This window comes from Magallana gigas, chromosome 4 (genome assembly GCF_963853765.1).
Source record: "Magallana gigas chromosome 4, xbMagGiga1.1, whole genome shotgun sequence".
Taxonomy (NCBI): Eukaryota; Metazoa; Mollusca; class Bivalvia; order Ostreida; family Ostreidae; genus Magallana; species Magallana gigas.
Genome location: NC_088856.1, coordinates 48,100,007 through 48,118,230, shown reverse-complemented (window position 1 = coordinate 48,118,230; position 18,224 = coordinate 48,100,007). Strand labels below are relative to the sequence as shown.

Genomic DNA, 18,224 nt, shown 5'->3' with positions numbered 1-18,224 from the left:
TCAATAGAATCAATAGAAATGTTCTTTTTTTTTTTACTGATGTTCTGATCATGTACAGCACCTTTATCTGACAGAGAGTTTAATAGACAGGGCTGAATGAGTAGGCTCACAACTGTCTTGATTTATGTTCTCTTGGTGTTCAATGAAGTCATCACTAGCAAACAGGCTTTGTATGTTAAAAAGGAAGGGATTTCACAGAGACTGAGCACTTCCCTTGTTCTTCCCTGTGTAATGGGGGGTTCTTACAGGAGCACTAAAAGAAAAAAGCACTGCAGCAGTAGACGATAAAGTTATGATAAAAAAATAAATAAAAGATGGTAACATGCGGTTAGCATTTGTGTGGAGAGCAGTAGATTGAGCGATTTTTGATACAGAAGCCGACTGATCTGTTTGAAGCCTTCGCTTATGTGGAAGGAGTGATGACTAGGGTGCAGGACTTGTAAGTTCTAAGCCCCTGTAATTTGGAGGAAATTGTTCATGGTGCTTCTGTATAATTGAGGTGGGGATAATAAATGACTCTGTTGAATAGAAATTTAGAGACCTAATGATATTTTTTCTCCTGTATCATTCTGAGTTTTAATAGCTTTTTGTTTTTGTTTTTCAGGAAGATAGAGGCTTTGTGAATCTCTCTTTGATTTGAGTAAACAATTTGGATTTGAGTTAAACATTGGATTTGAGTAAACATCGGATTTGAGTTAACACCAGGATTTGAGTAGGATTTTGGTAAACATCGGATTTGAGTTAACACTGGATTGACTTAACATCAGTGTGAAGTGGACAGATGTGTTAGGGCATCAGCTGATCAGGTTTGTAAGATTAAATTAGTGTTGTGTGTGCTTGTATTTGTTTAACACAGCAAGAAGTCTATGTATCTTCCAGTGTTACTACAGATGCTCGGGTCTGTGTTAATTCTCCCAGGGCATGCTGTTCCATGTTCAGATCAAGCTGCAAACAGGATCAGCTAAAAGTTTTGGAAAATTGTTGTGATAACATTGTAAAGATCAGGATTTTTTTCAACGAATTTTAACTTAAAATGATAAACACGCTGCGAAGGAAAAACCCTGAAACCAATAACAATATTGGCAAAAATGGATAATTCTGGTTTTAACATATGTCAGAAAAACTGAATGCTCTTGAGAGACTTTTAACAAGTTCCCCTCAAAGAGTGATGCTGTTTTTGTTCAGTTGAAAACGATTGTTTAACCCATTAAGACTAAATGTCACTGCATCTTGCTAGTAACAGATATTTTAAAACCATGCCAGTTTCATTTGCAAGTCTTAACAAGGCAAAAACGTGTGTGTTTTTATATTTCACAAAAAATTAAACTATCTTAAGTTTTTGATCTTAATTTTTCGTGGGTTTATTGAATCAATCTATATTTACAGTTTTAGTCAACACTTTCCACAGAAAGTATGGCAGTAAGATCAGTATACATATTCTGGATTGTCTACCTAATCCAGAAGGTGTCCAGCATGAACATCGAAAATGTGTTCTCCAACGACCAAGAAAATCCAACGTTCGAAAAACCAGTTATAAACTCACGAAATGGACAAGTGATACTGGGATCCAAAAATCTAGTGTACAAATTGTCCCCGCAACTGACTGTGCTTCAGAAACGGAGCATCGGACCCGTGTCTCAGGGGGTCGGGCAGACTTCTGTGAATGTGTTTGTGAAAGGTCTAGTGATCAACAAGGGGGACTCCAGCCTCATTCTGTGTTCAACTGTGTCCCAGGGGTCGTGTCAGGTGTTGTCTGTAGACGACCTGTCGGAAGTGAAGACCCCCTACCTGCCCTCAATGGTGTCCAACGACCCATCTCCCAATGTGTTGTTCTTGGGGTCTGGTGTTGGCAATAGGACTGTACTGTATATAGCCAGTTGGTACACACTCAGATACGGTGTGGCCGATACAGAGTATCTCTCTAACTCCATCCTCATGTTGAGCAGTAGAAATCCGCAAACTCTGAAATTAACCACCACTTCTTCCGGTGTTCAGACGTCCATTTATACAAGGGAAAGTAACGAGACAGAAGCTCACCTGAAATTTATCCACGGATTTTCCTACGGAAACTTCGTCTACTTCATCTCTAGGTTTTACGATAAAGAATCCCGGATCACTCGACTCTGTAAATCGAACCCCACCATCGACACCTTGGTAGATTTTCCAGTGGTCTGTGGGAAGAACGATCACTCCATTGTGCAGGGGGCTGATTTTGATGAGAAAACGGGGAACCTGTATATGGTGTTCCGGAAAATGAGGGGCGAGGAAGGTAGGAGGGGACTGGTGTCAAGCGTTGTCTGCAAGTACCGGATGTCAGATGTGGAGCGTCAGTTTAACCTCGCTGTCAATGACTGTCACCAAGGTAAAGGACAGCTCGGGCCCTACTACATCCACCAGAAAGTCCCCTGTCCCAAAGTCAGCGCAAAGGTAAACCTTCAGTATTTTACAAGAAATTTGAAAGGTTCAGCACTAACGTTGATTACAGCACATTATTTAAGTTTAATTCATTAAGTTACAATGACTGTGGGTTTCGTTCCGTTGTATGATTTAAGTAATAATATTGAAGAATACATGACAAAATCTGTATCGCACCTCATATCAACCCGAGACTTAAATATAAGCCCGAGGGCCAAAGGCCAGAGACCTGATATTGGTTGAGGGTTGATTTGGGTGTTATACAGATTTTGACATGTATTGTTTTTTTATGTTATTGTACATGTATATTTGAAAAAATTATCTTTATTTATTTCTTTGATAAAAAGTATTATTCATAGTTATTCTATTTCTTTGTTTCCTCGAAGCAGCATATTTTTTGAGGCTAAAAATTTATAAATATGACTTCATCAATAACAAATTGTTCATGTCATTACGTCATAGTTGAAACTGCAGATCTATATGAATCTATAAAAAGAAAAATATCCAAGGTACTCTGAATGAAAAGTGCAAAGGTGTCCTGGATAGGTGTAATAAAAGGGCATGATAAAGGGTGAAATAAAGGGTGATGATACAGGGGAAGTTAAAATTTAAGGCACGAACCTTTGTTTATATCAAGGGGTGCAAAAACCCCGTTTAGTAAAAACGGTTAATCATCCCCATTCTAAATACATTAGTTTTTCTACTATTTTGAGTCCATAGATATTCCCAATTTATCTTTTGAGGAACAGCTTGCTGTAATTTTATTTTTCTTACGAAAGATGGTAATGTTAACTTATATTTCCTTAAAACCTGGGATTAAGGATTAAAGTCTAAACTTCTGTTGATAAGAACTTCCAATTTATTTTGATATGTCAAAAACAGTTTTTAAATTTGTTCTATGAATTCAACATCTTTCTCCTGCGATGGCCGATAGCGACCGTCTTTCTACTCTAACATTTTGTCTGTAGCGTTCACTGAAACCTTACTGACACATTACACCTATAAGTAAAAGTGTATAGTGTCATTGCAAAATTCCATGTACACTCTACACCAACGTTATGTGTGTAAAGTGTCAGGTAAAGTTTCATGTACACTCTTCATCTAAAGGTGGTATCAAAGAACAAGACAATAAAATACAACCATGTGGTTTCTTTGAATTGCCCCCGAAAGGTGCCTCTTCAGGCATTTTACAACAGACTGGGACATATTAAAATGCATACAAGATCACATGGAAAGTTAATGAATTGAAACAAAGCATTATTACCAGGTACTGTATTTTAATTCGGAGATATTATATGCGTATTTATAGGCTATAAATATTCATTAAATTTTAAATGCATTGGAGATCTAGATATAAAATCAAATTTATTTTATAAAGTAGACAAGTATAGGGTAGATATAATTATGTATATAAACCAACATTTTTATTTTAAAAATTAAATGGAAAGCACCACATATTAGAATTATGCAGGAAACATTAGCAATGAAATGTAAATAACTATATAAAATATCTATTTATTATACAGACCCTGAAACGTACTACTACACCAAAAAAGTGTGCGACTTCCGTGCGAGAAACGTTTCGTGTAAACCGTTTAGCATTTCGTGTAAACCGTTAAGCGTTTTGTGTGAATCGTGAAGCGTTTCGTGTAAAGTGTTTAGCGTTTCGGGCAAAGCGTGCAGCGTTTCGGTCAAAGCGTGTAAATTGTTGTTTCGGGCAAAGCGTGCGAGAACCGTGTGAAACGTTCATCAGATTTCATTCGGAACTCTCTGAAAATTTAATTGTTTCAAAATAGCACTCGTGTTAAACATTACTTTAAACTGATTGGCAAAACTCCTTTGAGATATTCTCGTGAAAAAAATCTTTAAGAAATGATTTACTTATCTTTTTACAAAATTGAATTAATTACGCGTATTGAAAGAAGACTAGTTACTGAGACTATTCGGCTGTGTACAACCAGTACACATAACCTCGGACATCGGGTAAGACCTGCACCTGGCTGAACCTGTCAATCAAACTCTGTGTATTCGTTTTCATTGGATGGTCACGCGTCTCTTTTTTTGTCAATAGCCAATAGAAATTGAATGACTTCAAGGTAGTCGGAATCAGTATTCGATGATGCACACAATTTCAATGATAGATTATTTAACATTAATTTGAACAAAATTAAATGTAAACATAGAAAGAAAATATACTGTTCATTTCTATGAAATGCGGGAAGGAAATTCTTTTGAATCCCGATTAAAATATTTCTACAACTTATTATTTTAATTATTTAAACACTGATAACGGAAAACAACAAGTATTAACACACTGAAATTGTCCTAAAATGTACACATGCAATTAATTATTATGGGAATCTATATGCATGGTACTTAATTCAAATAGATTATGATAGATATATTGTACGCCGTTATGCGAAGCGCAGGTTATGTATACGAATATTGAGACAAAAATCTAAATCATTTTTTAGTTTTTGTTCTTTCCGAAATCCGAAATAGAAATGACAACTTTCTTTATTGTTTAATCCATTGATTTTTCTCTGTGATATTATGTACGAAACATTTATTTACGTGAATGATTCGACATAAAAAAAAATTAGTCGGTTGTTTTATAGCATTTTTCTAACTTATGTGACTAATTATATTTTACATAACTTTCAAAATTATCAATGTAAATAATTACAAGTTTATTAACAGTAAGTATTTTTACATCGTATTCTCTGAAACCAATAAAAATATTAATGTTAGAAGGAAAAAAACAAATCCCGCCGAATACTGAAAAACCAAATTATCAATGTAAATAATCACAGGTTTATTTACAGTTAGTATTTTTACAACGTATTCTCTGAAACCAATAAAAATATTAATGTGAGAAGAAAAAACAAATCCCATCGAATATTGAAAAACGGATATCAGTTTGTAATCATACGGATTTTATTTTTGGTATTGAATATTGTGTTACGGTAACTTTTTTCTCTGAATTTTTTATTATTTACGGCACTAATAAGAATCATGGATATTTCTTTTGAGCAATAAAAATATTTATAAAAGTAATATTTTTTGCTAATTCTGTGAATAAATAATTTTTTGCTTTAAATATAAGTACCAAATTAATTTAATCAATCAATTCAATACTTATGTACATATATGTTTCTAATATCAGTATTTCTATTATTTCGTGTTTTCTTAAAATTAATTCTTACTAACAGAGTCAGGGTAAAAATACGAGAGGACCCGAATCGATCAGGATAAAAGCGTGTCCAAAGCGTGTAAAAAGCGAACAAATCGTTTCGTGCGAGAATCGTTTCGTGTAAACCGTTTAGCGTTTCGTGTAAATCGTTTAGCGTTTCAGGCAAAGCGTGCAGCGATTCGTGTAAACCGTTCAGCGTTTCGTGTGAACCGTTTAGCGAGCGTGTAGCGAGCGTGCAGCGATCGTGTGGTGTAGTAGTACATTTCAGGGTCTGTATATATGTTATATATATTTCTATTCTGCAAAATTAAACAATCAAAATCTAGTTGACCAATTTTGGCTAGTCGTTTTTGATATATTGTGATGAGAATTCTCATCGATTGTCTTTGTAAACATGTAATACTATGACAATACTTATCATTACATTAACAATTAACATTTGTATTTTATTTAAAGAATTAAGAGAACTGTAAAGTTTTTTTGATAATATAGATTCTGTGATTAATGATATAGCGGACAAAATGGAATGCAAATTATTTTAAACGCCAAGCAGTATTTACGCAAGTCAATGATTGTCAAAGGACTGTCCTTTGGAAGAGGAATCAAAACAAGTGTATCATCCCCCGAATTATGTAATGGAATGCACAAAGACCTACAAACAAACGAAAAATAGACAATTTCCTTTGTTTTTGATTCCGCTTTAATTTGAAAATTATATTTATTAATAATATATTTAAGATTAAACATTTTATCATTTAAAAATTAGTAACTTACATGCTCCACTTAAAAAGATTTCTACAGAATTTTCAAGTCTGTCGCATAAGCTATAATTGTGAATCCTATAAACATGTGCATGTCCTTAAACTAAAACCTGATGCTTTATGAACCAATTAAATAGGAAAGGGGTACTGATGTGAGGGAAGAGAAATAAAAAAAAAAGAATATTACTTTCCACATTGTTCTTTGATACCACCTTTAGATGTAGAGTGTACATGAAACTTTTCCTGACACTTTACACAAATACATTGGTTTAGAGTGTACATTGAATTTTGCAATGACACTTTGTACACTTTTACTTATAGGTGTAATGTGTCAGTAAAGTTTCAGTGAAAATGCTGAACACGTTTCACACAATACATTTGTGTGAAGTGACGGCCGCTATCGGCCATCGTATTTTCCATTTGAAAGAATATAGGTACTTTTCCCATTTGGTAGCCCCCCCCCCCCACTTTCCTGCATGGCAGCGTTTCAAGACGTTTTATTTGAGAAATGATAGTTAAAAGAGAATTTTGATTGAAGTGATATTTTGTTTTAACCAGTTTCACATGGTAACAAAAAGAGGTTGTAAAAAAAAAACTTTAAAAAAGAGATTAATATTTTAGTAGAGAGAGAATTTGTAAAATGCGCACTGACTCTTTCATTTTAGAGTCTGCCTTGTGACCCCTTGATCTAAGGGGCTCTCTAATGAGGCATAAAAAATGAAAGTCAGGAGAGCTGTTTGCAGCTGCTTAGGGGCAGGTGAAGCTTGGGTACGCAAGCATTGCATGTTTCCTGTCTACCTAAGCCCCCATAAAGACTCCCCTCACATGTGATATAGGCTTTGAATCTTACGATATCAAAAATAACTTATCAGAAATAATATCTTTTCAATGTGCTCAAAAGAAAGTGGAACTTTAGAAACAGTTGGTGCATGGCTCCCTCTTTCTACCGACTGTGCAAATGTATCCATTATCCGGTCGCCATGACAACATGACTGGAGCAAGAGGTTAATAGATTTTAAAGAGGTCTGTAAGGAGAGGGATGCATCATATAAATGCTCTTCATCTTGGAAGATGGGTGAAATTTTATGCATTAAGTTTTGTGTTTCTGCTGAGTGTTTTTCACACAGTACACATAATTATCATGACTGTAGAATCTCCTCCAATAGATAAAGTCCAGTGTTATGTTGCATTTTTTTCTTCATATGCCATATGTTTATTATAAGCATTAGTTTTTTTAGCTACCTTGTTAAATAGGTTAAGGTTACGGGCATTAGGACAAGGTTATTGTTACTAGGTCAGGGTTTTGAAGCAGTAACTTCCTGACTTGTAATTTCTTGCTGAAAATGACGGGTATAGACACATTTACCTTGACTTCTAGCTCTTTTGTTCACAACTTGTTACAATCATTCAAATGTTAATTTAAGAGATTTAATGGTAGATATGATAAAATCTTGATACATTCTTAAATCTCAGACTAATTTTAATTGATGCAAGTTTATAAAAAAAAAATAATAATTCTTAATATATAAGATGTTGCCAAGATAGGTTATTTTATTTCATCATTGGTTATTCCTAAAAGAAAATTGGCAAACATATCAGAAAAATCTGTCAATTTTCTGAAATTTTTATCAAGCCTGTATTTTATTTTGAGATATTGTTTCATTCAAATTCCATTTACTAAATAGAGTTTTCTTAATCCTTTTTTGCAATAAGATTGTTGATTTTCCCAGTGATTTGTTATACTATTAAAGTTGAATTCATTTTCAGTTTAGATTTATTTGTAGGTGTAAACAAATTTGACTGTTCTTTTCAACAGGTAGATGATCCATATTGCTCCAAGGTCCCCGGGGGTTTTGCATCAATCGAAGGACTCCAGCCGATTTTTAGTCGTAGCATCATAAGCCTCAATGATGTCTACTTATCCTCCATTGCCATAATAGCTCAGAAAGGATCAACAGCAATTATTGTTAGCTCTGCAGATGGCGTCTTACGAAAAGTATGTGTTACAGTAACTGTGGCAGTTAGTTTTAAATGGCCATCTACCACAAAGGGTGTATATCACTGTAGAATCAGTTTAACTGGATAACTGACCAGTAAAAACAGTAGAACCAGTTTACGGGTTACCTTTTAACTGGTAAGATGACCAGTAAAAACAGTAGAACCAGTTTAACTGATTAGCTGACCAGTAAAAACAGTAGAACCAGTTTAACTGGTTAGCTGACCAGTGGACACAGTAAAACTAGTCACTATCACAAACATAGTAAATTTATTCCAGTCCACAGTGTGTGATACATTGAGCATGTGTGTAATTTCCAGGATTGTTAAATCCATTCTATTGTTGTATTGCAGTACATCAAGTCTGGCTCAATTGTAAAAGAAGTGGATCAGATGCGGATCAATGACATTAAAGAGGGGGTGGGGATGTCGGTCAGTCCGGACAAGAAATCTGTGTATGTGGTCACCAACAGTGAGGTAATCAACAACAGAGAGAGAGAGAGAGAGAGAGAGAGAGAGAGAGAGAGAGAGAGAGAGAGAGAAACATCAGAAGGAAATAACACATACCCTTTTCCATATCACAGACAAAGAGAGACAAAGAGAGACAGAGTGAGCAATGAGCAAAGAGAAGGAAGAAGCTTTTAAAGAGCATGTTTTTCTTAGTGCATACTATTATCTAGGAATTCTTGCAATGATTTGTTACATAATTTTAATCATAATAAATTTTCCAAATTAGTTCTTTTCATTTACGAGTATAATGTAGTGCCTATTCCTGGCTCTTAAAGAGGTCTTATTTAAGCTTTGCTTGTGTCAGCACAAATATTATATTTTCCAAAAAAAACAGTCATAATTGATGTTAATTTTTTTTTCCATTTTAAAACAGCTATTGAAGATTAGTATATCTCACTGTGAACGTAGTACGACCTGTCAGGAGTGTGTGTCGACCTCTGACCCCGTGTGTGGATGGTGTAACATGGACAGTAGGTATGTAACAAAAATTAAAGGACATTAAACAGGGAAAACAAACACAGGCTCCATTGTGATAAATATAGACTAAGTACTGCTGTTTATACGACATGGACAAATTAGATTTACTCTTTCTGTGTAATTGACAAGTTAAACAATGGACAATGGTCACACAATGACAATAATTTCCATCCCCATAGCGATAAATAGTATTTTTATACTTTTTACCAATTGAAATATTGTTTAAAATTATTTCAATGCATTAAATATATGTTTGATTATACCAAATGTTATTCAAGGTTCAGACCTACTGAAAAGAATAAGGTGAAGTTTTAAAGAGTTCTTTTGTAATGCAGTAGGCATGCAATTACATTAAAGTACTTTGATTGTATGACCTTTTGTCACTGATTTTTACCTTATTTGATTCTACCTTATATTATAGATGTACAGAGAAAGGGAACTGTCATGGTTCAATGATCACGCCCCCATGGTTGTCAGCGGCCATGAAGGAAAGCTGTGCCAAGATGGCCGACCTCCAACCGTCGCTACTGAACTACGAGAATATTAGCAGAAATCAGCACCAGCACCAGGCAAGTACTAACGCGATAAAGAACACAATATTTATGGCCACTCAGTAGAGCACACTTTATGTTGCTTCTATGTTAGGCTCATTGCCTTGAAGTAGCAAGTACAGACAGTTCTTATATTACATGTAGAGCACAACAACAACCCATTGAAGAACACTTTGTTTGGCTACTAGCTGTGTTAGACTCTTTGTCTGTTTTGGTCATGGCTAGCTGTTTCGTCATTTCATTAACACAAATAATCTTGAATGTCCTTTATTATAATATACACATTAAAAGGCTTAAAAGTAATCTGCTCCTGCACCTAAAAAAAGTTAATTTAAAATAATAGCCCTTTCATGCAGACAAGTTTAACTTTAAAAAAAAAGTTTTTTCAGAAAAATATCACCAATCTTAAAATAAGACTGCAATTTCTATAGAATATGTGCGAGTTTTATCATCTATGAAATCTCGAATATTTGTGTACATGAGTTTGCAGCAGTTGATATGTTTTTCATTATGACCCATTTATTGTCATTGATAGGTTTTACTCTGTGGCAATGAAATGTCAAACACATTTTTCTACTTTTATTATGAATTATTAATGTGAAATGATATCCTTATCATCCCTTAGCATGTGTCAAATTTTCAATATTTGTTTTATTTTCTAGATCAGCTCCAAACTCTCAGATGTTTTTTTCTCCAATTGGAGCACCAGTATCAGTTGTGCATTTATTATTATTTTCAACTTTTAAATTGTGTTAATTTCTAGATCAGCTTCAAACTGTTGGATGTTTCTCTCTCTAATGGAAGCAACAGTATCCATTGTGCCTTTACAATTATTTTCAACTTTTGTGTTAATTTCTAGATCAGCTTCAAACTGTTGGATGTTTCTCTCTCTAATGGAAGCAACAGTATCCATTGTGCCTGTACAATTATTTTCAACTTTTGTGTTAATTTCTAGATCAGCTTCAAACTCTCGGATGTTTCCCTCTCCAATGGGAGCAACAGTATCCATTGCGCCTTTACAGCCATGTCTGTCACAGCTCGGACGCCAGCCTCGGTGGATAATGATGTGATCACATGTCTGTTGCCTAGCAACTTATCTTTGGAGTTAAAACCTAAGGGTACAGGTAAGTTGTATTTAGATTTTATGACAATTATTCACATATTTATAAAAAAAATAAAGGACAATTTCATTTTTTGTATAATTGATAAAATATTGTAAATTTTCATCTTGATTTTTCTTTTCTTTCGATTATACTTATACCGGTACTTTAAAAATCCCTTTTTTTCTTGCTGCAGTTTTGGTTTAAATTAATTTTTATTGAAAATTTAATTTCCGTATTTTCTTTCTTTCTTTGTTTAAAGATTGATATTTGCAAATCTTTTATTATATATTATTTTATATCATATATTATTTTATGTTTTTCTTATTTTCTTCTCTTTTTGACAGTTTTTAATTGTAAGTATAAGTTGGGACTACAATGTAATTAGACACATTGGGAGTTGCATGAAATAACTACATTATATATCATAGCTAATAAAAATTTACATTACTGTGCAAGCTTTGAAAACCTTATTCTAGTTCTCTTACTGTAGATTCCTAATTAAACGCGTAAAATTGCAAGGAGCACCCATCGCAAATTTTAAAATCTCGCCATTATTCTTTGAGAGTTGAGAACTATGAGAAAAAAGGATAAAAGTTCCGCTTTTGCGATTTTATATTCTGGCGATTTGATACAAAACAGCGGGATCGCGGAATTAAGTACTTGCGTAATATAAGGAATTTACAGTATATTGCTTAATGAGAACTGTAGTGTTATGGTCAGATGTTTATATTTTGCAGTTAGAGTAGTCTCGGCTCTAATCAGAGGTTTCTACTAACTTCTTACATACGTTAATCATTATTTACCTTCAACAATTCCTTAATAAGTTTCCATATAATAGTTACTTGTTTTGTAATCCCTGTAGCATTTAACCTTATCAACCAGCACCAAATTTAAATTGAAGAAAACATTTTTATTCTGATTCTTGAAATGGCAGAAGAAAATCATGCAAACAAAGTTAATACTCTAGGATTGGACTGAAACTATTGATAATACTTTGTGTCAAAGATTTCTCTTGATTTTATTGGTAGTTATAGGTTTATTGATATTTTATTTAACGGTTATTTTACACATATATGCAATAATATACATGTACAGTCAACCTTCGTTATCTTAAACAAGCTTGGACTGTATAAATACTTTGAGATATCTGAGTATTCGAGATATGGAGGGTAAAATACTTACAAAATAAGTGGTTGGGACTTACAGATAATTGTATTCGAGATATCAGTGTTTGAGATATCGAAGTCAACTGTATATACATAAGTTTGAAACAAGTATAACCTGCTCGTGTATTTGCACCTTGCTTTGACCAGATCACCATGACCTTGAAGTGGAATTCCATGTTGGAGGTCGCGCCTTTGTCAAGAGAAGCGTTCCAGTGTTTGATTGCACGGTACACAAAACGTAAGATACAAAAGTCATCAGTTATAAACATTTGATTAGGAAGCTTAAAAAATGTCATAAACAAACAAAAGCGAAACAATCTTTGCAAACTGAAACAAAGCAATATCTAAAGAAACTTAACCAGGAGCAAAACCGTCATTGCAACCCAAAAAAAGCAAAATCTATGCAAACCAAACCAGAAGCAAAATTTAATGCATCTTTGCAAATAATACCATTAGCAAGAATCATTTTTGCAAACTCAAACATATAGCATGACCTTATTTGCAAATCAGTGGTCTTTAATGCATACTTCCAGACTTAGTGGACTGAAAATCTTTGCTTGCAAAGATGGGAAAAAAGACATCTTATAAGCATCCTGATGAGATTGATGTTTTACAGTGAGTTACCTGTCTTGATTTGTTTGCTTCCATAGGTGTACCGACTGCCGCAAAAGCCTGTTTAATTGTTCCTGGCACTACCAGACACACACCTGTTCAGCCCTGACTGTGGTATCACTGAAACCTTCTGTAGTGTGTGATTTCTACTATATACAGTTTGATATAACTAACAAGTGCTTTACTTGAATTTACTGTTAACCAACTTTTATTCGCGTGCGAGAAATTTTCGCAAGGTTAGCGAGAGCCTTGTCGTCGCGAATATTTCTCGCCGCGAACTAAGCCTTTGTCTATAGTTTTTATAACAATACAGGTCTGGATAAGGCTTGATCACGAACATTAGTTCGCGAACCAGTTTTTTAGCAGTTAATCGCGAAATAAAGTCGCCGCGAATAAAAATTGGTTTACAGTATCTACTGTACTATTATTGTCCTAATAAATACTTGTATACAATGAATACAAATTTCTTGTTGCCCTTTTTTATGATTAACAGGATCCGGGAACCACAAGCTATGACAGCTGTCCACGGGTGGAAATCCCTGCTTCCAAGAATGCTGACATCATTGTTCACTCAGGGGATTCCCTTGGGCTGGTCGTCAAACTTGTTAACATGAAGGTAAATGATCGATGCTTGACTTGTGTAAAATTATTTTGTTGTATCACTATTTCTTTTTGTTTGGATTATGCATATTAAAATAAAACTTTGTTAACAATCTGGAAAAAGATTCTTACTCAAATAAAATGCATGCATTACAACTAAGTCAAATGACAAAACTTTTCAAGTTCATAATTTTTTTACAAGTATTCTTTGCTGCCCATTCAGTGTGATTTTTCTCAGAATGACAGATCTCGACTTATTGTACAAGGTTGTTTCTTTGTTGTATGTACATGTACAAAGGCCGGACAGACGGATGAATTGTGGTGTCGGTTCCGATACCTGGACAAGACAGAGACCGTCCCAGGAAAGGAGGAGTCAGGCACTCTCACCTGTGACAAAGTCCAGGTAAGTTTACTAGAAAAGTCAGCATCATACTTTGTACTTACACAACTGGATATTTTTTATCACTTGCAACAGAATGCCTCGTAAAGGTATGATATTTGATGGACATATTTTTTTTCTCAACAAATTAGCATAGGTTTATTTTTAATTACCGGTAGTGCATTTCTGTATTTGTTCATGCAAGACAAAGATTGAGCAATATATTTGATTTTGTGGAAATTGCATTCTTGCAAAATTGATGCAATACAAAGTCTAATGTTGTACATTTACATTTTAGTTACATGCTTGTTCTTGTGCTAATGTGTATACTTGTAATTTGGTAGGTGTGTACAGAAGTAATCATTAATTTTACACATTAGGATCAATGTTTGCTGGTTAGAAATATGCTATAGAAAGAATAATCTTACTGTGACCAGACTATGCTCAGGTCACAGTAAGAATGCGTCCCATATACTTGCAATGTAGCAGCCACAAAGCGGATCTGCTTCGCCTCGATTTTAAGTCTGTTAAAAATAATCTGCAAGGGAAAAACACATTTTTATACACTACAAACCTTTTTGAACATGCGCATGAAGTTAAATATACAAAATAATCCATTTAATGGGTTATACTATGGCATTTTGTTAATATACATGTTTGAATTTGCTGCCATTTTGTCAAAAATGGCACTTGGAATGTCTCGGATTTTATCAATAACATGGCAACTTTAAACAGCGAATTTTCAAACGTGATGTTAAAAGTGGCAGTGATTTCGTTACATAAACAATGAATGTGATAAAATGGGATTATAAAAGAGCAACATTGTAGGTATTTGAGACTAATCATATAAACATTTAGGCGAGATACAGCTCGATATTTTTTTTTTATATGCTTCAAAGCGAGTATATGGGACGAATTCTATCATTAAACTGCAGTACCTTTGTTTATATCATATTTTATGAACAATGATTTTGTATTTCTTGAAACAGAGAAAAATTCTAGTATTGTTTTAAAATTTGTTTGTTTTAGTTTGAGTACAGTCAAGAAAAATCCAATGTGGATGCCACATTTGAAGTCCTTTGGGGACCAAAGAAATTCCCCTTGGATATGTACAATAATACAACAGGTATGTGTTCCCCCCTCAGTGAAACAGCGGCTCAAACTGACAAGAAACTGACAGGGATGAAATTGACACGCTCTGTTTATCGATTGGCCATAACCTACATTGACCTAAGAAAAATCACGAACTGCATGAAATAATCATGATGATGACAAACTCACAGTCTCACAGGAGACGATTTTGCTGTTTCTTTTAGCTAATGTACTTAATATGTACATTAACAGTAATTTTGAGAATTTTACTAGCTTTACATTAACAGTAATTTTGAGAATTTTACTAGCTTTTTATTAGTTTATTATTAGATAAAAGAAAGATGTTAATATAAACAATAAAATGTTTTCTTTGATGAATTATGCGGGTTATGAAGGTAGCGATCATTGCAGGAAAAATTTGCATAACCCGCTAATGCTGGTTATGTATTTTTACTGCAGTGTCACTACCTTCATATTCCAAATGAATCACCAAAGAAAGCATTTTGTTGTTTAAGTGATCTTGCCTATTGTTGTCTTGATATTGAACTAAATCCCCTCTATATTGTTATGAAAAGTGATCAAATGATACATGTAATTTGATAACAGCTGTTCGTGATAAAAGCTGGCTATGATACAAGAAAGTTGTGAAGATTTTCACAGGTGTATCTTAATTTATTTGGATGAAATAGAAAAGGCTCTTGTTTTAAAAATGATTTTGTTCTGGGTATGTCCATTTAAATCAGGATACCAGTACACCAAAATACTGTTGTACAACAAATATTACCTTTCAAACCATGTAAGTAGGTTAGAATGACATTTGAATTCCAGTTCAGATTTACAAGTGCAAGTACATGGTGACTAACTGTGGCCTGTGTCTGACCATGGACACCAAGTACAACTGTGGATGGTGTAACCTGACCAATCAGTGCACTCGTAACAAGGAGTGTCCGGACCAGTGGTTGGATAGAGATGATACCTGCCCGAATCCCAAAATACTCAGGGTATAGATATGTTTTCTTGTCACATGCATTGAAATGGACAAATAAGTTTTGCATAACAAATTACTTTGAATTTTTAATAAAAAAAGACCTTTAGATACTTAAAGAGTACAAGATGCTTAGAGTTCGACAGCCAAGCATGGAAGCTGTTGTATATGTATTTTTTCTGTAAAACAAAAATGGGTATATACGTCATTTATTCAAAGAAAATTGAGATAAGTCATCAATTTTAACATTCATGTACTAGGTTTATACCATGTACATTGTATATGACATGGGTTACAGTATTTTATTAATATAAATAGCTTAATTGTATTCAGACCTTTGAGGTCAACTTAATAAAAATCAATAACGAAATTGATTTATTTTAAACGTGTATATTCATCTCTGTTTATTTTTTGGTCAGTTCGAGCCGTCTATGGGACCAGTAATGGGAAGGACCAACATCACAGTCAGTGGAATAAACCTAGGGAAGGACTACGTTGATATCAAGGGCGGGGTCAAGGTCGCAGGTGTAAATTGCATGGTACATCCCGATCATTTTGAGTCCTCACAAGGGTTTGTATGATTTGTGATTCCTTGGATAATTGATTTACTTATAATTGAGAAAATATCATTATATATGTTTAGGATTAAAAATTTTAAAGAATTCTTTTGCTTTTTGCTTATTACTGGAAATCAATGCCAGTCTTTGACATGTCGAATAACTGTTTGTCAGCTTGCAAAAGTTTTGCAGTTAAGGAATTATTCATTCTCTATAATTCATGCATATTTCTGATTGGCTGCAGAATGCTTTCTTGAAAGAAGACTCGCTATATGCATGCATGAGCACTAAACGTGCTTTATTCTGGGTGACAGAGTCAATGATCTTCTATACCTCTAATATTGAGCTGAAAAAGCTTTGCTTTCGCTTGGAATGATTTCAGAAAAAATTGATATTAAAAAGTGATGAATGTTCATGAAAACATGAATGAATTGGCCAATAGGTGTAAGCAAGACTAGCTGTAGGCCCAAAGCAGAGCAGTTTTTACCTAAACAAGATTATTCTTAATATGAGAAAATAACAAAATTTCAACATGGGCCAGTATTACTGTGACTCCCAATTTAAAGTCAGGAATTAAATAATGAAACAGTGATAAAAATTTGGCTCTCGCAATTTATTTCTCGCGATTTGATGCAAAACGGTGGAATCCCATAATTTAGTACTTGACGTGTAAAATAAGGAATCTACAGGATTTCATTTAGTTGACTGATTTTTTTTATACACAGATTTAAGTGTCTGACGGACAAGGTGGATGCTCCACTGAATGGAACTATCACGGTGGAAGTGGATCACCTATACAACACAACGTCAGACAGCATCTTTAGTTTTGTGGTGAGTGCAATATAATCATAGCAAATTGGAATCACAAAAATTACAGCAAAAGTAAAAAACGGGTAAAGAAGAAGTCACATTTTTGATTACTATCTGTATTTAAATCATAGCAAATTTATTATCTGTAATTTTTTTATATCTTTTCACATACTTTAAATTTCAAGATGACATCGGTCATATTTTTAATTATTCATTGAATCACAGTAGTGTGTTTTTTCACCTTTGGCTACAACCATTTCTGTAATACATGTAATTTTAAACATATTCTCAAAGGTAGCAGGGGACAGTTTTTTTTTTAAATAAAAATTCACTGTAGCCAGGGGATATGTGTCTTCGGAACTCTGTAACTAGAATTTCCTCAGTGTCCATTCAGCACAAATACCTTTTATTCACTCCTTATAAGAACAATCACAAATTTCTAAGGAAAATTACTAGTCAGAACGTGTAAAATTTCCTTCATACTGGTTTTTCTAAGATTTCGACCTTTTCATATTCCGCCCATTTTTCATGTGGACTTTTTAAAAACTTTTTAGACCTCCCCAGCTAATTCCCTGCAAAGGGTTGACATTCTGTACCATATGTATGTTGCACTATCACATGTCAGGAACTTACCAATGTAAAGTTTGATAAGTCTCATCCACCTACATGTACTTTTCGTGTTATTTTACCTCCCGTCTGTAACTTGCTATTTCACACAACAGTGATCATAGCCCCATGTTTTTCATTTTACCTCTGATTCTCATGTACTTTACATTAGCGGCCTATGTATTGCATACTAATTTCAACAAGAGTCATCCTTCTAACTAATAATAATCATTTAAAATCATTTCATGAATTTTAGCAACACTCATAAGCTTTCAAGTACAGCAACTCTCAATTTTACAAAAATATTGACGAGTACTTTATTAGAAAGTGTCGCTTGCTACCTTTAAAACCAAAAGTTTTTAGCTCACCTGAACCGAAGGTTCAAGTGAGCTTTTCTGATCGCCCGTTGTCC

The 18,224-nt window shown here is 34.0% G+C and overlaps 1 protein-coding gene across 5 annotated transcripts in view; it reads left to right on the top strand.

The window, feature by feature from the left end:
• LOC105326267 (plexin-A2) overlaps nucleotides 1–18,224 on the top strand; it is a 40,329-nt gene that overhangs the window by 6,277 nt on the left and 15,828 nt on the right. For 2 of the 5 annotated variants that reach the window (XM_011426200.4, XM_066082655.1), the window contains exons 3-17: nucleotides 605–806; nucleotides 1,387–2,427; nucleotides 8,186–8,365; nucleotides 8,719–8,841; nucleotides 9,248–9,348; nucleotides 9,773–9,920; nucleotides 10,858–11,026; nucleotides 12,319–12,409; nucleotides 12,822–12,918; nucleotides 13,277–13,399; nucleotides 13,682–13,786; nucleotides 14,792–14,888; nucleotides 15,683–15,855; nucleotides 16,259–16,410; nucleotides 17,122–17,227. In XM_011426200.4, the coding sequence (XP_011424502.3) occupies nucleotides 1,414–2,427; nucleotides 8,186–8,365; nucleotides 8,719–8,841; nucleotides 9,248–9,348; nucleotides 9,773–9,920; nucleotides 10,858–11,026; nucleotides 12,319–12,409; nucleotides 12,822–12,918; nucleotides 13,277–13,399; nucleotides 13,682–13,786; nucleotides 14,792–14,888; nucleotides 15,683–15,855; nucleotides 16,259–16,410; nucleotides 17,122–17,227 (2,679 nt within the window). In that variant the 5' untranslated portion in view covers nucleotides 605–806; nucleotides 1,387–1,413. Of the gene's footprint in view, nucleotides 1–161; nucleotides 500–604; nucleotides 807–1,386; nucleotides 2,428–8,185; nucleotides 8,366–8,718; nucleotides 8,842–9,247; nucleotides 9,349–9,772; nucleotides 9,921–10,857; nucleotides 11,027–12,318; nucleotides 12,410–12,821; nucleotides 12,919–13,276; nucleotides 13,400–13,681; nucleotides 13,787–14,791; nucleotides 14,889–15,682; nucleotides 15,856–16,258; nucleotides 16,411–17,121; nucleotides 17,228–18,224 lie in introns of those variants that run through there. The other 3 variants (XM_066082657.1, XM_066082656.1, XM_066082658.1) reach the window with 3 other exon arrangements.